At 38.5% G+C, this 24876-nt stretch overlaps 1 protein-coding gene across 1 annotated transcript in view; it reads right to left on the reverse strand.

Moving 5' to 3' along the window:
* PATJ (PATJ crumbs cell polarity complex component) overlaps window positions 1–24876 on the reverse strand; it is a 159897-nt gene that overhangs the window by 74080 nt on the left and 60941 nt on the right. Inside the window, exons 22-28 of the mRNA XM_082314335.1 lie at window positions 23669–23789; window positions 22375–22531; window positions 21031–21102; window positions 19988–20165; window positions 18909–19019; window positions 17374–17451; window positions 14139–14256 (exon numbers count right to left, since the gene is read on the reverse strand). Of these exons, the coding sequence (XP_082170461.1) occupies window positions 14139–14256; window positions 17374–17451; window positions 18909–19019; window positions 19988–20165; window positions 21031–21102; window positions 22375–22531; window positions 23669–23789 (835 nt within the window). The remainder of the gene's footprint in view (window positions 1–14138; window positions 14257–17373; window positions 17452–18908; window positions 19020–19987; window positions 20166–21030; window positions 21103–22374; window positions 22532–23668; window positions 23790–24876) is intronic.

The raw sequence follows: 24876 nt of genomic DNA on the forward strand, positions 1-24876 counted from the left end.
GGCAATGCTGGAGACTACCAATTTCTGTGCCTCAGAACAAAAGAAATACGTACCTATAATTTCACTTTAAAGCCTCTTCTGTTAACAAGAAAAACACTAATAATTTTTCTACTATATCTTCCCATATCTTCATCAATGATGTCTATATTCCATTTATGATGTCTAGTATATTAATCGTAGTATTACATATTAAACAGATACACAAGCTAATGATACAGCCACCATTAGGTGACTGTTCGCTTCAAGTCCAAAATAGACCTGGAACTCAAAGACAGATCTACCCTCACATCTCTGAACGAGATTTCTGATATAAAACTCAGCTCTCTCGTGATTAAGAGAGTACTACTAGCAACCTCTGATAACATTAATCCACAGGATCCCTTTTCCAAGCCAGCCACAGAGCTACAAGACTCAGCGCCGGTGCGTCGCTGCACTGCCGTCTTTAGCATGGCCCCACATTCCCCTCCCGCTTCAGGGGAAGCAAACTGCAGCTCCCCTTTATGTGCTTTGGTTTCTCGTCACCCTGGTCCAGCTGGCACAGTGTTGTGCACAGCAGTATTTGCACAGCCCACACCTTCTCATCACTTACTTCACACTCAGCCCATATGCTTCATTGCTGAGGTGGTACCTTAGTTCAAGCTGTATCCTGAAGTGAAGACCTTTTCCAGCCTTACAGAGGAGAGGATGAAAGAAAGGGACTCATAGCACAGCACAGCCCTCTAATTTTAGGTCATGGGTTTAGCTCGTGAGAAGTCCCATGCGAAGCAGAGCTGAAGGAGAACGTCATCCTTCCTTCCTCTGTTCAAGCCAGCTGTCGTGCTCCTCAGACTCCTCCGTGAGCCTGTGCAGGTCACCAACCCATCAGAACACAGGCTGAGGAAGGGAAGAGCAACGAGCACCCAGGTACCATAAACAACTGGGGAAGGTGGGAGTGGGGACAGGGCAAATGGTGCTCCCCCTTTCGGCTCGCAGTTAGATGGTCTGATATTGTGGAGCTTCAGCCTGAGAAACAGCAGAACATTAGAGGAAGATGACAAAGTAAACACTTCTCATATAGTTGAACAACTAAAATGCAAATTTCCAGGCTGAAAACATACCATTTGATTAATGCTATTATTCCAAAAGAGGAAGGCACCAACCAAATAAAGAATTAAATGTCTTTTCTTAAAATGAGAAAGCAAGGGTTTATTACTTGGAATAATTTTAAATTGTTTTATGTGATATAAACTGAAAATAAGCATGTATGCTGTGCTAACATGAACACAGATTTTTCTACCACTGAAAGTATCAGTCAGACAGCAACTCTTGCATTTACACAGCCAACTGACATTTTCCTTTTCTATCAGGTGAGGCAGGTGAATCTGGGCAGATGCATGGATAACAATTCCTGCTCCCCCCTCCCCCCAATCCCCATTTAATATCACTGTGAAATCATAAAACAGTTGTATACTCTCCCTAAATAAGCCATACATCTTATTGAATCAGCTGTCTTGAGAGTCTATTCAAGAAGTTATTCAGGTTTATGCTGTACTTATGACATCATAAAACTTCACAGATTCGATTAAATAAGACAATATTTTGTATCAGAAGTTCTATTCTGATTGTTTTTAATCTCTCCAAAGGACAGAGTCTGGCAGACCTGCTTTCTCTTCCACAAAGAGTGAAATAAAAGGATTAGGGTCAGACACCTTTGCTTATACCACATTTCAAATAAGAGGTGATAAGCAAGGCATTGATTTCTCTGCAGAAGAAAAATAAAATCACAAACAAGTGAACAGAGTATTTTAACATACTTTTTTAGTATCAAAATATGTTATTAGGTAATAAATAGCTTCTCTTTAATGTATTTAATGAAATAAAGATATTAATGCATTAAGCTTTGGGCATTTTTTAAATCAACACAATTACAATCAGGAAATTGATGATGTATGTGAACAGAGACTTGCAATATGTCAAGCACTCTCTCTTTTCCTTCTGGCAAAAGAAATCCATCTCCAAGGATTTATCCACGAGGAAGAGCTAAATGGATAAACTTCACTATATTAAATAGACTTACTTTTTCCACTTTGACTGGAGGAGGAAATCAACTAAGAAAAAGTTAAAAAACAAATGCTTGAGGGAAAAATAAGTGTGGGGGATAGTAGTTTTTACTGTAATTCTTTTGGGTTGATATTCAACTGATTTTTTTTTTTTCTCTTGTGGAATTTAGCCTTCAAAAGGGACGATTCAGATGCATCCATGACTTGCTCCTCAGGAATAAACACTGTCTTTTGGGTAAGCTGGAACTTAAGCATGGATCCTGCTTTTTATTTTATTTTATTTTATTTTTAAATTGAAATGGCCATCTAACCCCTAGAAACCGTGGCATGGTGCTCCAGAAGGCTCAAGATGCTTTGTGTATCTTACAACAGATGGCTAACCAAGCCATCCAATAGACGATAACCAAGCCAGAAGAGACACCAGGTCTTCTGAACTGCAGTCCAGGGGTTATGCTCCAGTGTTTATTAATTATATTTTAATCTCTTAATATAAATTAAGTTTAATTATAATACAGTAAATCATTTTATTCTGTTTTCCTATAGGAACAAAGCTTATGCAATCGTACCCTGTGCAATCCAAGCTCCTGCCCCAAAACCTTTGAACCTGCTGGCCAATTTGAAGCAAATCTGATGGTGGACTAGGGGTCTCAAAGGTACTATAAAAGGTTCATGAAAATAGGCAGCCGTGCAGAGGAGAGAAACCTGATAAATACCCTGACTGGGGGAAAGGCTTCGGTGTGAGATCACACTTTATTAAAGCGTCAAAGAATTCACATGAGAGAAAGCCCTTAGAAATGCTCCAGCCACAGGAAAAGCTTAAATCAGAGCTCACACCTTCCTCGACACCCAAGTCAGTCAAACGGGAGACACAAATCTGTAGGAATTCCACTTCATTAGCTGCAGTACTCACAGAAGTACTCGTTAAACTCTTCACAACTCTGCACTCAAGTCCTGACTGGATGCAGTGCAGAGAGCACCCAACCTGTACCTCTGTCCTCCCCTCAAAACATCTCTTCTGCATCTCTCTGAGCAGAGTACAGGAATCAGCCAAAAAGGAAAAGGGGAAGGTCTGCCAACACATGGCTATCAAGGGATGGGGAGGACGGGCCGGAGCAGATGTACCAACTGGCTGCTATACAGACCCGTCCAGGGACGCCGAAAGGGTTAGCCTGTTGGTTTGCTCCGATGCCAAGAGCCATCCGCTTACACTGCCAGCAGCTGCCCACAGGTCCTGCTCACTCTGCCCTTCTGAGCCAGCGTTCTCCCTGACGCGTGTCACTGTGCAAGTCCTACTCATTTACAACACCACAATATGCCTCCTGCACGCACAAAAGAATGACCACATCATTCTGTCCCCGAAAGGCTTCACTGAGCTCCCCATTCCTCACAAAATCCCTTTAACCTCTTTCTTAGCCCTCGCTCATAAGCTGGCTGTGCTCATCCTTGCATACTGCTCTACTTACTCCCTCGTCCATCACATCCCAGTCTCATCTCATTTTTTCCCCTTCCAGTCTTCTCCCAGCCCTTCAGTGATACCTCACTACATACCACGTTGTCAGGCTGTTCACTTAAAGGATTTCTTCCCTTGAAAAACAATATTTCAAAAATTACATCTTCTAACAACTCAATTCTGAAATGAGCTCTTGCTGTAAAATTACTGCATTGTCTATTTAAATACATTAATGATACACAACAAAATGATACTGTGTTAATCCTCAAATAAACTGTCATATCCCTAAGAGAATAACAGGTTACAAAACAGAGGAAAGTACAGCCAAACCTTACGGGGTTTAAAACAGATTTTTTTGCCAAACACTTGAAAGAAATATAGTTTCTGGTTTAGAACACAGTTTGCATTAAGGTTTACAATTCAGTGCAGAAAAATGTCCAGATTTGAAGGTCCGAGTTGCAGGTGAGCCTGGCACAGGCAGCCGGAGGGTCCAGCACCAAGGGAATCTTGTCCCTCCTCCTTCCCTGGGCATCCAGCCGATCTGCTGTGGCTGAGTGGCCCCGATGACTGCGTTACAGAACAGTCACGGCTCTACCAGACCAGACAATTTCAGGACCATTACACACTGTAGTAGTATAGGATACACTTTGCTGTTGTTTTAAGGTACAGCAAATGCTGCTGCTTGCTTTTGACTCCCAGAGCACCTGGAGGGATGGAGACTTAGTAGCATAATATCTTTTAAGAACCATTTGGATAGCGTAATCCCAATCTGCTCTCACAAGCACAGTGTAGAGTCATAACTTAGCTCTGCATGCCTGTCCACACACAAACAAATGCCCTGGACCTACATACTCTCTGGTGTTTCCCTCCAAATTCTTCCCAATTTAGGTATGTGGTTCAACTCTAAGTAACAGCACATTACAGATATGAGAACTTATGTTCAATATCTTGTAATATTCCCAGGATCATCACACCACAGAAATGACGACTTCCCACCTCGCTTTATAGAGGACCTGGTTGAGTATACTATGTAAGTTTAACATTCACAGGTCAAAAAATGCTACTTAAGCTTACAGTTCTGAAATCACAGATAAAACATGTAAGTATTTATACATACGTGACAGCTAATGCACTTGGTTTTCAGTTAAGGGATACAACAAACCTCTGCAACTACCTAAAGCATTTTAAAAAGAAAACAAAACAACTGTTAAAAGCATTTGGCATCTACAGAACAATCACAAAACAGTATGATGAAGTCAAGGTTTACCCCTCCTGGCTTTGGACAACGTACATAGTCCACCTGTAGCTCTGTCCCCTGGCAGTAGTACACTCATCACCTGAACAGGAATTCCCAAATTTAGCTTGCTCAGCTACTGATGTTGGGACAGCAGTGGCTCCTGGCTCTGTGCTGGCCTGTCTGCATACATAAAGACATGCAGAAGAGCAGGGTCCTCCTCCACACTTAAGCCTTGTCCTTTCCCCAGACCAAGACCCCAAACAGTCCCCTTACCTGTCCTATTCTCCTGTTGCATGTTCTAACTCACAAACCCCATTACTTCACTTTGTTCTTCCTTCTCCCTTACCCTCTCAAAATGACCCCAGAATATGACGCCAACATCAACTCTGCTCCTGGATCTTGAATTACAGCTGTGGATCCTGACAGCGGCTGCAGTGGGCAGGGCAAGAAAAGAGCTGGGAGCACACAGCACCAAGATGCCACCGGTCAGTGGTACCTGACATGCCATCTGGCTGTTGGGAACACTTTCCCATTCACTGAGGTAATCTGGACTAATGGGTGTCTTGATGGAGATGTTAACCCCTCGCCTCTGGGGAGCCCATGCAGAATGGGCACAATGGCTACGGACCCTGCCCGTGCACACAGCTCTCTACAGAGGGATGCCAGCACAGCCCAGGGTCCTTAGTTGTGGAGGGCTACCCTCCTCAGACCTCCACTCCATCTCTGCCCAGCATACATGCACACACACGTGCACTTTATACTTTCACAGCAGCAGAAATTTGCTGTTTCCTTGATGATTCCCAAAAGCTCAATGCTTTACCATTTCCCCTAATAACTTTTTTGGGAAGCAGAGACAGGAAAGCACAAGCCATGATCTCTAAGCACTGATGAAGCAAACAGACATGTCCATTATTACACTAATAATAAAAGGCTCATTATTACTTCTGGGGTAGCAGAAAGAACTACCTGCCCTTTAGCCAGTTGCTACAACATGTCTTCTCATTTCAATATGGCAAAAGCATTTTGAATTTGCTGATAAAAATAGTGATATTCATCTGATGCAGATATCAGTCTTTTACACACACACACACACACACACACACACAAATCCCCTTCCTAATGTCATTAGCTTGCAAGTAGTTTTTGATATGCATGTGGTCACTACAAGGCATAAAGCAAATTTTTCATAGTCTGTCACAGGGTATTATAGCTAGCATACCTACAAATGAATATTCTGGATTGCTCTTTAAATGCAAAATATCCTGATAAAGAGCAATTACATACCTGCTCAAAGGAGAAGGTAAATTGATGACTAGCCCCTAAGCCATTATACTGAATAAGGGAGAATCAAGTCTTAAGATTGAAGAGCAAAAGATAACTTCAACTTTCTCAAACAGTTAAAGAAGTTATTCTGGACAGCTGTCTCAATTACTGTAATACTGTGGAAAACTAGGTAACATCTGTAAAGAATGAAATTATTGTCATCTAACATTTTTACTTTCCCTTCTGTTAGAAGCTTACTTCCACTACATATTTGGAGGAGCTGTTTAAACCAAGCAGACCATTTTGGAACAGAGCTATTATGCAAATAATCAGTTCTGTATTCTAACTAAAAGCAATGCTGTGCTAGTCTGGACAAGACATGATGCGCAGTAGAGTTTCTTTTTAATTTTTTTTTTTTTTTTTTTTTTTTTTTTTGTGCAATGGAGCAACACCATTTACGATGGCAATGACGAAAGGTATCTTCCTATCTAAAAATCAGACATTCAAGAATATAAACACATAACCACCTTTTATGGGCTAGTGTTTGTCTTTCATTTACTTATTTAAATATTTACATCCTTTTTACCTATTTTTAGGTGCAAGTCATTGCAGTGATATTAAGCATTCTTCAATGAGAGCAGTATAAAGATGTACTTGTATTATCCTCTTTTAGCAAGTTTGTACAGTGATACCTGTGTATGCAGATTTATACCACAGACCTTATCTTCAATCTGTAAGTTATATGAAATTACTTATCTGTAACACCTGAGTAAGATCAAAGATTCCAAACAACATAAGCCACCTGCACCATGCCTTAGACAGTGTAATAATCTTAAAACATCAAATCAGTATATTTCATGCCTAGCATTTTAATGCTATTCTCTGGATACCTGGCTTGTGTTGGAAGAAAAGATCATACCTAAGAACAAATGCAATCTGAGGCAATATTTAAAGATTAGATTATCCTTCATTGCAAATAGCTCATTTGTTTACTATCACATTGCTTTATTCTTGTTTTGCCTCCTTATACCATGAAAATGCTGAATATTCAGTTTAGATTCCCCAGCAGCTTTTTATTTTAGTCTAAAAACATTTACCTAACACATTCTTAACAAGCAAAGTGAAGAAAATTCAGCCATCTGTCTCTACATTACAATAACAGTTATGGAAGAGTAGATTATTCTATATAGCAAGAAATTTAATGCTAGGAATTCTTATACTTTAAGCACTGCGTGCTCATGTCAATTTTGTATATAAGAATGCTGAACAGAAACGTAAAACAGAAACAATGATTTGTAAGGAAACACAAGACAAAATATTTTAAAGATATTAAATGCATTCAATATTCCAATCATGCTATATGTCCATGCTTCAAACTGAGAAAAAAAAAAAACAATCTGTGCTATTATTTTCTTACCTCCAGCACTTCACTAGTTCTAAATTATCACTAAAAATACTTAAAATGACTTGCTGGAAACAAACACAATATATAGAGAGATCTGAATCCTTACCTGGGAAACCCCCTTGTACCATTGCTGTACCAGCATGTACTTCAAGATATCTGCATTCCTGACAAACATTCAATGCTGTAAGCAGCTCAAATCCTCATCATACACAGACTCAGTGCTTGTCTTTCTTCTGACGACCTTGGGCCTATTTTTCTGAGATTTTTCTCTCCTTAAGGGCAAACCGTCTGTCTGTTTCTATTATGAGATGCCATCAATTATATTAATTTCAAGCTACCCACAAGCTAACAGTTACATCTGCCAGCAGATGAAAGCTGCCTATGAAAGTATGCAGGGAGAAGCAGATCCCTGGTTTCCCACATCTGACCCACTGATGCTCTACGGCTGCTGTTTGTGCACTGGCTTACTCTGCTAGCATTCGAATGACATCTCTATCCCCAAACACGAGTCACCTCAAACGTTTGTTTATATCGCTGTTAGCTGCAGGTACTATCACACTTAATGACCCACTGCATGGCAAAGTAGCAGTTAATTGATGTTATTTATCTAAGCATCCTTTTCATGCAAGCTACAGGGGTTAAAAATGAATTTCTCTTAGTCAAATGGCTTCATTAGATGTGTTATTTTCCAATGCTGCAAATCTTGCAGTTTCCCAACACTGATATGTGTTCATGGCGTAGGGTTTGTTTTTTTTTTTTTTTTAATGTCAGAAAGCAAAACCAATCTGACATTATAAGCATAAGAAAGATTCAAACTTCTTCATAACTTGTATTTCGCTGAAACCCTAAACAAGCAACATTAGCTTTACTGCAATGAGTGCTGAACTGAAACATTGAAAAGACTCGTAATCCCTCATTTAATAATTAAAAAAGCAAAGATAAAATCTCTCTCTAAATTTATAAACATACTTAGTTATTTTGGGAAGTCCTTACTAATTCTCTATTCCAAATGCTGCATTTAAAACAACTCAAAACACTCAGTTATTTTGTTAATGCCATTAATTTGTTCATTTTTAAAGTTCATTGTCCTTTCCTTAGAATATGTATCACAGCACACACAAAGCCATCTGTTCAGTGCATTATGTACAAGCACACAGCAAAAATCACAAGAAGTCCCAGCTGCAATTTTACTATTAATTCATCAAAAATCTAATTTCCTTTTGCAGTACTTCATCATATGATGAGAACTGTGCATGTGATTCACAAATAGGCTAAAAAAACCCCAGCCCGATAACAAAAACTCAAACTAACTCACAACCTCAAACTACAATGACACTGACATCGTAATCTATCCTCATGTAGCACAACAGCTTGTGAGCCTGCCCAGCATGTACAGCCCTTCTGGATCTGATATTAGGGCCAGTTACAAAACTTACATATTTTAGCTAATTATGGGTCAGAACAAGAAGGGGAAAAGAAGATTAGCAATACAGAGTCATATTAAATAGAGATTAACACAGAGCTAAAAAATGGAAGTCACTGCTCTATTCATCTAATCCTGGCTCTTGCATGATCTTTCGAAATCCACCATACTAAATACATTTGTTATTATATTTAAGAAAATTAAATATTGCGATTTTTATTTTTTCAATATTTTATTTTCATAAAGCTGGAAGCATTTTTCCAAGCTACATCTTACTCTTTGAACATCATCTCTATTTGCTGTTGATTGCAGTGACATCTATTGGAGAGGCAGTGTTTGGCTACACAAACTGCCTCACCTGAAGATCACTGGGTTCCAGCCCCATCCGCCCCCCCCAACATTTTTAAATAAAATTAAGAATTGCTTTTGCTTTGTTTTAGCACAGCTTCACATAAAACAAACTCTAAACAGTCAGATTCTCAAGAATTAGATATTTATCAGTGGTTTTGTTTTTATTTAGTTATTGCTAGTAATTCTGGCATTTTTCCAAAGTGACAACAATTGTTTTCGCATCTTCACACACAGCGGTACATAGATACTTCCTGAGGTCATAGTTTTGCACCTAAAGCACACCCCGTATACTTGACCATACCTTCCACAAAGTCTCAACTGAACTTTATTCCTTTTTTTCATCTTTTGTTTTTAATGAAAGCCACCATCCTCTCACATGCATACAGATATCACTGATTCTATGGAAGCTGCCAAAAACCTTAGGTATGATGAGGGCAGTCTGCTCACATGCCCAAGCGCTTTCTAACCCCAACTCAACCCTATCTAGACAACAGCCAGTGTGGGTTTGTCTGAACCAACCTACACACGTGTGCACACACACACTCTCACCTCTCTTGCACCCTATGGAGCCACAGATTTATCACAATGGAGAATGCAAAGTCAAAACACTAGATAAGTTTTAAAATCTCTTGCTTTGGTAGAGAAACCACCATTCCTCAAAAAGCATTTTAGGAAGATAAATCATTATACTTTCTTACAGCTTCATTGATTTCTGCATTATCTAGAGACAAAATAAAAGAAAGGGGGCATTATTATCCCCTTATTAGATACAGTTAAATATCCTTGCAGACAGGAAGTCTGAGCACAGCAGTATCTAGTCCATTATCTTAGCCACCTTTCACAAATTTTTTATTATTATCTATTTTTATTACTCTAAACTTATTTGAAACCAACCAGATCAATCTCAGTCAACTAACTAGACAAAAGATTTTACTAAAAAAACATAATAATAATTGAAATTAAGGATTCCAAGTTCTTTCAACAGTTGCCTTTTTAGCTTTCTCATAACAGTTTTTAAGGTCTTTCTTATCTAGCGTATGATTACTTCAACTCAATCACAAAAGTATATCTAAATTGTACAGTTATGAATGCTCCAAGGAAAACCTTACAAAACATTCCATTACAAACTACTCTGCCCATCCATTTCCTCTGCTTCTTTTTACTACTAACCCCTCATTATAGCAATAAGCCTCAACAGGGTGCACATTAGTCTATTAGCAGATTCTTAGTGCACACCTACAGCCATCCGCCACTAAAGGAAAACACACCAATGCCTATTGATGCAGTCTGTAGCACAGCTGCTTGCAAGTACAAATAGCTCCTTTGTATGCTCTCCCCTCCTTTTACTTGTTTTGATTAAAAAAGATCCTATTCAAAACCTGATGTTTTTAAGGTTTGGGAAGCCTAAAAAAACCTCGTCATGAAGAGTGACCCCCTCCAAAATAACCTCTGCCATGGAGGAAGAGTTTTCAGCATGGGGAGGAAAAACTCCAAACCCATGTTGTAACATTTGCAGGTCTGTAAGATGAAGTATTTTGAAGGCTCCTTTTGCAGCAGGATGCACATGCTGCAAGTTTTACAAAACTATTTTAAAGCATAAACTGAAAGCCTTAAAACAGCAAAGTGAAAGCAAAGAGTAAACAAAAACCACATCACACAGGGCTAGAGTTGAATACTGATAAAGATTTGACAGTATCACTAGAAGAAGAAATAAAACAAGAGGAAATGCTATTTTCAACTTGCCTTCAAAGTCTAGCAAAAAACTGAGAACTTAGAAAATAATATTGGAAGTAATGGTGCTTCAAATGAAACTGAAATATAAAGAGAAGCAGGCCTGAAACTAAGGGTCTTGGGTGCAAGAAGATACATTTGAAAAAAAAACCACCTGGAACTTCTTTAAACTTCTTAAACCACAGAAACAGGGAGGATGTCTGGAGTTTCTCTAAACGAAGAGCTAACTAGTAGTTCTATCCCCAATAAGTATTCACTCTATTTGGATCAAAAACAACCTTTGAAAAGAAAAGGTAGAACATCTACAAGAAATGACTGTCACAACTACTCAGCAATGAAAGCTACAGTTTCAGTGGTGGAAAAGCAGAAATAAAGGGGAGCATTGCCAAAAGGCAAGTGGATTTAGATCTCACAGGGCAAATTAAATCAATACCAAAAGGTTATTCAGACACTTTAAGGGGAAAACAGACAAAACACGGAGACTGTGAGGCAGTATGGATGGAACAGAAAGGAAAGAAAAATTTTCTAAATATGGTAGGGAGACTAACGATGCTTTGCTTTCATTTTCAGTATGGGCAATGATGAAGGACATGGAGACAAAAGATGAAAGGATGGGTCAAAAGAAGTGACAAGCAAGGAGAAAAAAATATCAAGTGGAGCATGTAAAGTGTTTCTGGAGCAAGAAAGAAACCAATGAGCAGGTTCATGACACTGCAGTTGTATTAATAAGAATGCTAAAAAAGAAAATAAAATCCATCAGGAGCACAACCAGAGTACAGATTTAACAGCTGTCCCACCTCAAAATGCCCACTAAGGCCTTCTATGCTATTCACACAGATTGAGAACTACAGGAAGTAAATGAAAGGAGGAGAGGCTATGACATGAATTCACCTGAGCTGACACCACTTCTTCCTTTTAAGATATCTGATCTTCTGAATAAGGAAGACAATAAATATAGTTCAGCTGTTCAGTGAAGCTCAGAAAATTATTAGTTAAGTTTACAAAAAGAACAGAACTAGTAGGATAAGTGGGTAAGGAATAGATCAATATGAAAATGCAAATGGACAGTGTTAAAAAGGCAAGTACTGGCCTGGACTGAGATTTCTGGGAAAGGTGCTCAAGAATCAAGACAGAAGTTATGAGCATCAAGTAGTTCACAAGAACAATACTGTACTACAGAGAATACTTTGTTTTTCAAGTGATCACAGAAAAGAGACTCTATAAAAGCCCATTCCACAGCTGCCAAGATGCTTAATATCATTAAGTTCAGTTAGATCATTTCTAATATGCTTTTTACTTCAAGGGTTGAGGTACAAACTTAGTTTAAGCTTCCTTAGACTGGTGTTTGTTTTTTTTTTTTTATTTTAAAGAAACAGAATGAGGTGGGGAAGAATAAAATTGAAAATGTATATCTTGTTTTTCCAAGACTCATAAAAAAGACGGCTATTGCAAAACATTCAACTTCAGTCAGTAAAAAAAGGTACAGAAAAGGAGATTCATCTGAATAGATCTGCTTGCTGCTGGTAGGATTTATGAATTTAATATCAGAAGTAGCTTTACCTTTTCACCTATTAGATTCAGCTGGCAATATCATTAGGGATGGCAGAACAGCTAAAAAATGACCAAGCCCATCAATAAGAAATTATTTCTGTGCAAAGTATTAACTTAGGTCTAGTAAGCACTCGGATTGAGGCATATCCTAATTAGATAACTCAGGTGTCAGGGTACTTATCAAATATATCCTTTAACTGGGAATTATAACTTTAATAACAAGCTGAAATCAGTTTGCTACAATTGGAGGCTTACAGAGTTGGTTTGAAAGCTCAAGATATATTCAATCCAACATCCACAGAGTCTGCAGTCAAATGCTCCTCCTGACTACCACTCCCCACAAAAATACTGAAAAACCACCTCGAGGTAACTATGTGGCATACTCCAAACAGATGAGATGACAAACTCAGTAAGGGGGAGTTCTGGAAAAAATCTCAGTCAGTTCAAGAACTTGCAGCTTTCCCTTAAAGCAACAGAGGCAGAGCTGAACACCCTGCTTCTGTGCCCCCATTACTGTTTCCATGAGAACAACCTTCCAAAATCCTTCTCGTCTCCACCAAAGCAGCCCTAAAAGTGACAAACCAACCAAACTCATTAATTATCTCAGCTTCAATGGCACACCATTGCCAAGAAAATCAGCAACAGCAGCTGGGAGAGCTTTCCCACCAGCAGGCCCCAAATTAGGAGCTTCCACTCTGAATGGGAGCCATGGTCGCTTCAAGGTCAAAAGCTACAAAGGCATCTCTCTGCTTTGGCTTACCCATAACCAGTGCTAACAAAAAACATCCCAAGACAAAGGATGATGAGAAAAATCACTGTAGCAAAAAACCCAAACCAAACCCCACCAAAAACCCCACATGTATGCTGATTTGGTACAAGAGAGTATAAAGAGAAAAAAAATAAAAGTAAGGTAACTGATTTTAGGAAATAATTTAGGACTCCTAACTGCAATTTTAGTATTCCTAAATATTTTATTGGAAGATAAGCCATGGATAATAATATTCTGTTTATCCAAAGTTGTAATTAACAAAGCAGTATGCTGGAATCTAAGTCACGCTGCCGGAAGCTCTCAAGTTGCACTGCATCCTACTCTTTGGGTCTCTACTCTTCCACAAGGTGCACATGTCATTGCAAAACCCAGAACTGGACAATAGCAGAACCTTTCCCATAAAATGCACTAGAAAAAAAAGGGGATCCTTTTTTTCAGTAGAGTACTGAAACAATAAATCAGCAGATTTTTCTTTTTAAAGGAAAATATTTTTCTTGAACAGCATTGTCTGAAATCAACTACAGGCTTTTCCGGACATAGACTATGCACCAGTGGGTCTCAACTTACGCCTGCTCAACTACCGCTGCAATTACAACAGTAAAGCGCAACATCTGCCTTTCACTGCTGACATCACTGCCAAAGCAAGCTCTCTAGACATTGCTTAGACATTTTTAGACTGAAAATAAACAGAGGCCTTCCTACATCTCTTCAGAAGAGCTGAGCTATAGGAGCCTGGCTGGGAAGAGAAGACTAAGTTACAAGTCAGTAGCCCGTGGTAAGAATAAGGTTGAGAATTAGATGCTATTGCCACACTGAGCACTACTTCCCATAATACAAACAATAAATGGTAGATACGTTTATCACAATCCGATTATGTTCCATAAATGTAATCTGATGTAATGATTGTGGCACTACTCACTCTCTGCACAAGCATCCTCATCCTCCTCTTCATCCATGTTAGCTTCCTCTGCATGCAGTCTTCCAAGTGCTCTATAAGGAGGTGGTAATTTCATTGGAGGGGGAGCCCCATATTTTCTCTAATGGATTAAAAGACAAATAGTTACATGTTTTGTAACTGCCACACACAAGAAAAAAAAAATCCTATTGTCTACTGCACTGTATGTGTACATACACAGCACTTAATTACAATGCTAAATTCTGCAGCATAGGCTTTTTATGCAAGAAATCAGAACAAGAAGTGACACTGAACAACAAAAAAAATACAATCGTACATGCACATTTACTTGTTGACAAAATACTTGTGTATCATCATAAACACGAAAGTGTGAAAATTAATCAAGGGTTAAAAAAATAAACATTAAATTATACCTCATTTCTCATTAGAGACTCAACAACAAAATTGTCTGGTACTGATAAAAGTCAAACTTTTAAATACAAAATAAGAACTCAATATTCTTAGTGCATCTATGAATATTTAAACATAAGAGTTCATCTATATTTTGGCTTAAATTTAAAAAATATTTTGAATTATAACTTACAATAAAATTCTATTACCTCACATAAATACAGGCAGCTCCTATAATGATGCATATAGCGGCGCATAGCAGGCATAAAGAATAGGCTCTGAATCTAATGAAAACAGGCGTTTGTTCGTCCGAGCAACTGTTTTTATAGCTCCAAGTAACTGGATTGTGCCTTAGTTTGCTACATGATTTCACTAAATTACGTTCAACTGTATCCCATGCAACCCCACTACTAATAGCAGGATGCACTTTAGAAAGGGAACACCGAGTATGATATGCCATTAGAGCAACCAGAATGCCCGTAATTCATTTCCTCTATAGCTGGGAAATACGACTCAACACCCAAACATCAAACTCAGAATAAATTTTTTTTACTGTGTACAATGGAAGCTGAACCTGCATATGGATTTCTAAAATCTTGAGCCTAAATTTATGTAGAGCAGTCTAACTAGCAAACTGCAACACAAGCTACATAGAAAATTTTGTGAGATAAGATATACATAATCCCATCCATTTAAAAAATATTGCAGGGAAGTGCTGCATTGAAGACAGCATAACAATAGTAAATGAAATTAATTCAATCCAATAGTAGTAAGATTCTATAATAAGAGCACTTGGAAAGGTGACAGCTGTTTCCCCAAAGTATACAATACACCAAATACATCTCCCACTTTTTGCTTGATGCCAACACAGGTAGAACTGTGCAAAATCCAGAAGATCCCGGAAGCATCAGAGAACTCACATTCTACATTACTGAGCAGGTAAAGATGGAAAACCTGCAGCCCCACTTTCAGCGGGCTATGACAAATCAGTAGGATCACTATAATTTAGTAATAAATCATAATCTAAACGTTGACCCTTTGGCTTTTTAAGATCTTAAACATTTGTTAGAAAGTCTGTGTAAAATTACACGAGACACCTAAGCTTATCCAGCAGTTTACTATGGCTCAGAAGGACAAGCTTCTCTCGTCCCTCCTGACATGCTGAAAAGCCAGATGAGTAAATTGTGCCAGAGTACTCCATTACACCATGTTTCTGTATTAACACAGCTCTTTCAAGCACAGAGGCAAAAGCGCAGTTTATATAGCCAACCAGCAAAATAATGTTAATATCTGGTTTGTCCACAAGAAGCTCAATTGTTTTAAGTGGTTTTATACGAATTACTTCACATAATCATTTTTAAACAAACAGATCAACAGAGAAGGATAAACACCAACAAATCAGAGAAAACCTTCAGTATTGAAAAGATAATTCATCATACAGGAAAAGGCAGATTTTCCATCTGGATGTGGCTGCTTTCAAACCAAACTCCTTTGTGACACTTTGAAGACTGGACTAGAAATATCATTGATTCCCCATAGGGACGCGGACTAGTAATCCACTAATAGCAACTCTTTCCAACTCAGAGATGCCCCTACTGTAGCACAGTATGACTGCTTTGTGAATCAATGTTCAAAGCTAAAAAGGAGCTACATATTTGTGCACTGAAGCTCTTCTATATTCCACCCACCAGTTTACAGCACCAATAGATGAAAAAGGTTTGAAAAAGATTAGGCTCCCTCTTTAACCTCCGAACGCTATAGAATGCAACACACTGGAGTCCTAGAGATTAAAGGCAGCACATTGCAAGAGGATGAGCGCTTTTGAGATTAGAAATACAGATAACAAAACCCAGAAAAGGGGATTGTAACTGCTTCATTATAAGTATTATCCACTGGCATGAAAGCATAACTTCAACACCTTTCTTGATTTTTTTGAATAACTGAGCCTCATAGCTTCTGTATCTGACAGGATCTGAAAGGAGTCTTACAAAAAACTTTTGGAGGCAAGGGGGCCTTCTCAGTTATCCACCACACATGAAACTACTGAACAGGATCAAATGAAGAGTTCATCATATTTGTAGTTGGCATGTTAAACTGCACCGGGCAAAAGTTATTGTCTGCACTAATTCTGACTCCGCTCCTCCAGTTCTGATACCCTCAAAGTATCTTGACCTACACTCGTCAGTCAGCACAGTTCTCACAGGAAAATACCTAGGCCATTAGAGCAACCTGGCTGGGAATGAGAAATTAAACTTTTCCCTTATTGCAGCGATTAAAATGAATCCACTGGTTTAGACCAAACAGATTTTTCCTCTTTTAAAGAGGAAACTTCTGTGAAGTTGCTTGAAAGTTACTGTGCATTAATTGCTTCACAATTAGCTGGCCAGCTACAGATCACTCGGTCATTTCCTTGTTTTACACAGCAATGGGAAACGTAGGAGACTTAGCGGATTTAATTATCCTATAACATGATTTTACTGAATTTCAGCCAGCCTCACATTAAGGATATAATTTGTGTACATGTTATTTTTTCTCTGTTTCTACTGAACAAAGAGAATCAATTTGCCTCCATGTGGAGCAAAGCAGGTACTTCCAGAAAGATGCCAGCGAAGAGCTGCAATAAGTACAGGGTTTCAGCACCCAGGGGAGATCCACAGAACATTTGTCAGAAACCTGCCTTTTATTTGGCAGAAATTTGGCAAAAATTACTTGAATCAAAGATATTTCAACAAAACACTTCAAATTTCATTTTGGACTTCAGGGGGAAGCTTATCATAGAGCTATAATGCATGCTATCATACCATTTGATTTAGTAAAACTTGGGTATAGCATTGAATGGAATAAATACCTTTTCACTCTTATTTCCTTTGTCTGCATCCTGATCTTTGCTGACTTTGATTCCCTTAGGCTGTACACCAGAAACCACCTGAAAAACAATGCATATATTACACACATTAGAAAGAGCATTACAGCTGCAAAACAAACATCCAAAAGTTAAGTAATGACAATAACAAAGCTACCCAGTGCACTTTTTGTGTTGCCCCATGTAGAAGTGCATTGCAGTGCAGTCTTTTAATTACTTTTTTTTACTGAATTTGCAAACATCATCTACTTTTTTTAGTGCTCACTGTTTGATATCTAGCCCCATCTCTTCATTCAATTAAACATTACTCTGAAGTCAACAATATGGATCTACATCCTTGACACAGAGTTCAGTATGGACTCCTGAAGGGTCAGTTCTTAATTATTCAGATAGAGACCAGTGTCCATGCACACAGACACCTTATAAAAGCAAGCACGTTTAGTCTCCACGTAATATTCCTCCTTGCTGTTCTTTATTCTTTCAAAATGTAATATATTCCCACTCCTCTGGCAGCACCTTATTTTGGTGAATGGGAGTTGGGACTGTGCAGCACTGCTGAAAGTCTGTGAATGTCCAGTTTCCTACAGCCTACAGTTCAAAGCAAAGCAACTCAAATTTCAAGTTATCCGTGTTTCCCTTGATCTCTCTAGACTGACTAGGAAAGTAAGGGTCAGAGATGCAGCTGAACACTCAAATGTTCTGACAGTTTTTTTTGATCTTTTCTGTGAAAAAGCCAATACAGAAAGGGAGCCAACTCAGTTACCAGCACTGTGATTTTTGCCATCACTGCTTGAGCATCTTCCCAGCATAGTTGGTGAAAGTCTTAATAGATTTTGAAAGACTCCCTGGAGCAATGGAAAAATAATGGACACACAGTTGTGCCAGATTGTCTACAGTTGTCAAAAAGGTCTCCTTAGGTCTACTAATCCACCAAAATTCTCAATTAACTTCTCAGATTATACCAAAAGTACATAGAAGTCTTGGGGTTTTTGTGTGTACTTCAAGGCAGGCAGAATTCTAAGCCTTTTCTTACTAAGGCATTAAAAGGTTTCTTGTCTTGGCCTTGAAGATGAGGAGATGGCTAAAATTTCTTGAAAATTAACTTGCTCCCAAATAACTACTTCAAGTCCCTTTGGTGACACATTTTACATGGAGCTGCTAGTGTGAATCTGACTAATTTTAATTACACTTTTGTTCATTTGGATAAGAGAGTATATTTTTAGATTATAAAATAGGAACAAATCAAAATACACAAGGCCAGACTCAGTTACACAGGTGGGAGAGCTGAATTAACACCTAGTCAACAGATTTACATCTACTCGATTTATATCGGAGAAATGACATTTCAAATCAGGCCAGACAAGTAATCAATCAATCATGTGGTCTATAAGCAGAAACTCTGACAGAAAGGATGGACACAAAAATTGACGGAACTTGCTGAAAGGAATTTAGGCAAGTTTAAAATAAGATGCATATTACACATTTATTAAGTTTTGGAATAAAAATAGAAATAAACTTACTTTTGGTATGTTAGACAAACCCTGAACTACAAACACGACAGGATTTCCCGCGTTCTTGATAGCTTCTACTGCTTCTTCGTGTGTGGCATTTTGTAGGTCTACCCCAGAAACCTAACAAACAATGTTTATTTTTGTCAGGTAGCTTGTATTTGGCACAGAGTCATTACAAGAGATCACACACATTTGCAAAAGATTAGTGTATCTGAGGAAGGTACCAAATGCAGTCAAGAGAAATTATCTGTAAAGTATGTTTCCATGATGGTTTAAGGAAAAGTATATTACTTAGTATTCATAATTAAAAGATGGCCATATGTTTCCCAAAGCAATTCTTCTAGATAAAAACATAAGGAATAAGATTGTTAGAGAGTGCTAGGTATGGTACAACTCCTTCAGATTTTACCTGTTTGTCAACTAAACCTGTTTTGAAACAATTTTTCAAAACATCACACACAACCCTAAAGCAAAACACAAGAACAGCACTATCTGCTTGGGAACCTAGATTCAGAAGTATTCATTTGGAGAAAAATGAGCAAAAAAATCAACACTGAGCCAGAGATGAGAGCCAGGAATGGCATTCTCCCCTATGGCACCTGCCAGAATCAGGGATTTCCCATAAATAATAGTTAATCAGACTGCTAACTACTCCGAATTCACACACACAAAATAATAGACCAAATTTCAGTCTGATGAAATGTTCCTCTATATATTATACACAATATATAATGTGTATATATTATATATATATATAATGTCCTTCTATATATTATAACTTATGCTTATAAAGGTATGCTCTAACTTATTACTCATTTATATGGGAAGAGGGCACTCTCATTTTTTTCATTTCCCCATCCGATACCAGGACCTATATTTTCTTAAATATAGAGGAGAACGTTAAAAGAGCTCCACAGTCAGACCTTAAAAAAAGAAAAGACACCACCACAGGTTTCTTTTGGTTTTCAAAACACAGTGTGGTCAATACTTCATGAAGTGGTGGCAGTATTTTGTCCTTCTCTCCTCCCAAAGCTGTTTGAGTCAACCTTTATTTCTTAGAATGAAAAGGTAGGTTTATCTGCATTTACCTCAAGTATTTTATCTCCAGTTTTTAAAGCCCTTGTTCTTCCTGCTGGGCTGTCTTCCAAAACTTGTTTGATAAAGATCCCTTTAAGTTCTTCTCCATTCTTCAGGCGCTTTATGACAGTTTGTCCACCAACAATACTGATTCCAAGAGACACGTGCGGGTCTCTAAAGATCTCAACACTGAAAAAATACATACGGTAGTTTAACAGCTTGAAACAGTTTTTTTAAACTACAAATGCAAAGCCTTAAATAAATGTAAGCTTCTAGTCTTTCAAGAAGATTTAATAGAGTAAAGGTATAAAGTCAGAAACCTAAGAATGCTCTCAACAGAGTTGGCTTTTTACCCCGAGTAGACTTCACCCCACAAAAAGAACAAAATTCTGCTGCCAACCCATGCCCACTAGGCATAGGCTTTTATTTCAGAGAAAGTCAAGGTAAAATAGACAGGTCTTCAAGTAAACACTCATCCTCTTTCAGTTTGAGCAAATTGTCTGGAAATGGCAAACACTGCAAGAGGGATGCTAGACAAATAATAAAACAAAGAGTTTCATACAACTTTGTGAACACTGACTTCAGTGTATTGGATGCATATTAATCAGCATAAGCAGAAACTTTCTGATCGTATTTTACTTAGGACTATAAAAACTATTCACCTAAAAATGTTAACAATACAACAAGGTTGTGGCTAAAACTTGGCTTGGCAATTTGTAATTCTGCCATTAAATTTAGCAGAGAACCCACGGAAAAGGAGACAGCAGCACTATGTGTGTTGTTCACACCTAATAGTCACTAAATGAGCAAGAACTTGTAGGTCATCCACAACGTAAACCTGCCAAGCTTTCCCAAGTCAGCTGTATAAATAGAAGGCATAATTCTGTTGAACATCTGTTAAAAATTCACTGTATCTAAGAAAGCCCAAGGTACACAAGTACCTTAAAGTTATTGGCAGAGGAGGGAAGAAAAAAACCACGATAACTAATTGGGCTCACAGAAAAAAAAAGACATAAGGTAAATGGGAAGAAGTAATGTAATCATATGAACATACGTCCGTGGTGGTCCCCAGTGGCTGAAGTTTGGCGTTTCTTCTCCTTCTCCTTCTTCTCTTTCAGGTAATTCACTAATTGGGGGCAGAGGGAGGGGAGGAATAAAAAATAAAAAATAAAAAAAGGCATCACCCATGCCAGGTCTCAATTCCTTGCATATTTTGTATCTGGCAGTGAGACAGCAACGCCTTCTTACACTGTCCAGTTTAAACCAAATGTGCAGAGTCAACAGACTAGACAGGAATTTTTATATTTAGGTTTAAATGTACTTAAGGAATGCTCCAGAAATAAACATGATGGTCAGACCAAATTTGTAAGCTGCTCTGTGATATACAAATCTGCACTGCATTTACTCATTCAAAATGACTGTTTAAGCAACTAACATTTACTTTCTGATAAATATGCTGTGATTCTTATAGAGGGATCTAAACATGATAAAACCAGTCTAGCTGACCAGAAAGCAGATCATGATGCAACTGGGAGAACAGATCTGGTATGTTCCATTAAACACCCCAGAACAGGGTGTTAATTAAACTTTTATACTGTATGTGACTCACCTATTCACAGAATAGGAACAGAAGTATGGAATTGCATGCCCCCACAGAAAAATTGAAACAATACATCCTTGCACACATTTTCTGTAGATCCTGAGAGTTGTAAATGCTAGTCTTAAACTGCAAAAAGGAAGTAGGATGTTGTGCTGGAGAAATAATCCCCTCACCTTAATGTTGAGCTGCTTTCCCTCTGAGGGAAGATCATGGATGAATTAGGGAAGTACTGAGGATTTGAATCAACAGGCCCCAAAAGCAGATCCACTACCCACTCACCCAAAACTGGTGGAGAAAGAATGGGACACTTGACAGATGTGGCAAATATCTACAACCAGTGCCAGCTCAAGATTTCTGAGCACCACTGGCAAGACTAAAATTTCATGCACAGGCCTGAGAGGGATGCCTGAACTGCTCTTCCCAAAAGGAAGAACAAAGGAAAGGGAAAACCAAGAGGACAGAGCTCCTTAAGCAGTAATGACCAATGCTGCCGGTGAAAGCTACATCCCTTTCCTCCAGGCCACATGCATACTCCCCTCACTGTGGAGTAAGTGAAGTAGGTGGCAGAGCCATTTGCACTTTTCTGTCCCAGTATTTAGGGGAGAAAATGTGGGAAGTAAAGATTCAATAAGGTTGTAAGGTGAAATTCAGCTCCTTGGGCAAAAGTCATAGAACTGGCCATCTATGTACATCTTACTGTTTCACACAGCTTTCGATGATTAGTCAGCTAAGTAAAGCAAGACGACAGTTAAGATCATGAACGGAAAATCTTCCAAAACCTGAAATCTTTCTCCATACCTGCATAACGCTGTTCTAGGCTGAGCTAAGGTAGTTACTCTCCCAGATTCCGGGTTCTTGGAAAAAACATAATCCTCCCCTTTGAGTTCTTCCTTTTCAATAGCTTCCAGATCAACAGCAAGCCCAGGTCCCTTAGAGTCAATCCGAAGCTTTGTACCTGAAGAAGAAAAGGTGTAGATGTGAACTTTTGCTTCTTCTGTCCCTGCATCTACAAGGTATCACCCTTGGAAATAAACTCTTCAGCTCACCAGGTTCCGAATATTGATGTCGTGTGATGATCAAGAGGCTTAGAGATACAGAACATTTATTTTTGAATGAAATGTAAACCACACTAAACACTTTTTTATAGCACCTTGCTTCTGATGTACATGCAGTCAAGTAATAACAGGAAATGCCAAATCTTTGTGGAACTGAGACATGCTTAGGTACAACTTACATGACAGATGCTCCTCACAAAAACACATCATTAGAAATAGCGAATCCATCCTTTATGCAGGGAGAGCAGTGCAAAGCCCTGCTCCAGCACGGAACCCCATCACACTGGGGAAGACTGATGTCATTTTGGTGACTAAGTATCGACATTAATTGAACCACCAGAGCTCCTTGCAAGAGTCGTCAGTCTGCCACTGTAGCTTACACAGTGTCTGCTGTACAAGATGCAGGTGACAAAGAAAGGAAACAATCCAACCTCCTTGCTCCCAACCAGTGAGTGCTATCTCAGGCACATTGATAAATTTATTTCCCTGATGATCTACCAAATTCTAACCATCCATCTCTAGCCGTCTGACAAGGAGAAACTTTGCTTCTGAGCACAGATTACAAAACCAAGATATGGGGCAACTATCTACCACAGAGTTCACTTGCAAATTTTGTTTGTGGAAAAGTGACCTCCAGAGCCTGTCACTTTTTTTTTTTTTTTTTTTTTCAAAGTGCTAAAGTCTATCAAATCAGCAATCAAAAGCGACTGAGACAAATTCCTGACAGAAATTACAGGCATGAGCTATTTTACTTATGCATGGAGTCCTACTGGGGACATTAGCTACACACAAGAAAGCAATTGTCCACAGGCAGGACAAAGCTGCAGCCACTTTCAGTATCACTTGTGACAACTGTAGGTAAAGATTTGGAGGAGGAAGCAAGGTCATGAAGCTGAAACCTATTTAAAGCCAGACTGTCTTGAGCCTGCAGAAGTCTTCATTTGAATATTTCATCATTTGAAAGAATTTGTGTTTTGGTACAAAATATAAATTTGTAAATATGAAATTATAAGAGAAAGAAAAAACTTCTTACAAACCTAAATCCATCTTGTTTTTTGCTCCTGACTGGGTAGTTTCAGTTTCAAATATGTCTTTTTGGTAGCCACTGTGTGCTGTGGTTCCAGAAAATAGTGAACTTACACTAGCATTTTCTTCACACTTCACAGAGGAGAAAAAAAGTAATTAAAGTTAGAAAGCAATGGTATCCGCTTATAAAGGGGTATTTGACATGAACATTGATTTTTACAGCATTACAACATTTCCTCAACTAGATTCATATTTATTCAGATAACTATGAAATACTAGCTGCTCATTTATGCATTATATTAAGAAGAGGCATGAAAAATGTTATGTGCAATTGCAATATAAAGCAACTGCATCTTTCTACTCGCCTGTAATCCAGACAAGAAGTTCTTTACTCTTGCTCCTTTGTTGTTTTTAAGTAACAAATGAATAAATTTAATGTTGTGTACTCTGGTATAAAACTGTCACTAGAACCTGCATTTTAGCCTGTTTATGTGCATAGTGCATACGGGGACAAGACAAACAAAACCTGAAATTCTCTGGGGCTGTGATATTAATTCCTTTTCCACTTCAGTTTTTTCATATAAAAGCATACATCTCGGAAGCTGCTGCATGGAAGGCTGATATTATCATTTTTTGTTTGGCAAGTGAATGAACAAAGACTCAGAAAAAAATAATTCTCAGAATACTTGAGGAGGACATATAAATAAGAGTTTCGCAATTTACCTGAAGCTCTGTCTCCTTCTACTCCTTCATCCACCAGTATGCTTGTTACAATTGCTTCCACCATATCATTTTTCGCTCAACTGCACTATCATCTGGCTCAAGGAACTGAGTTGCATTAAAAATAATGAGGAAAAGGGGGAGTTCCTTTCACTGACATTGCTGCTTAAGCCCCTAGACTATTAAAACCACAAAGTGACATTCTGCTATTGCTGACATGCACCATATTAGTACAGCTTGCAAAACAGAACTGAGCCCACAAGTTAGAGATGGGAAAGAAGCAGCAAGTACAGGATGCCTGTAAATACACCAACCACAGCACATATCCCATTCAATCAGTTAAATATACAGACACTAAGTAATCAAAAGAACCTTCCAAAATGTACAAAAGGATAGACTGGTGTCTGTTAGAGATACCCAGATCTCACCTAGTAATTAAAAAAAACCCAAAACTAGAAGACTCCTTACAGAGTTTAGGTCTGGAATTTGCCTTGAGGTA

The sequence above is a fragment of the Platalea leucorodia genome (genome assembly GCF_965183815.1).
Source record: "Platalea leucorodia genome assembly, chromosome: 5".
Lineage (NCBI taxonomy): Eukaryota > Metazoa > Chordata > Aves > Pelecaniformes > Threskiornithidae > Platalea > Platalea leucorodia.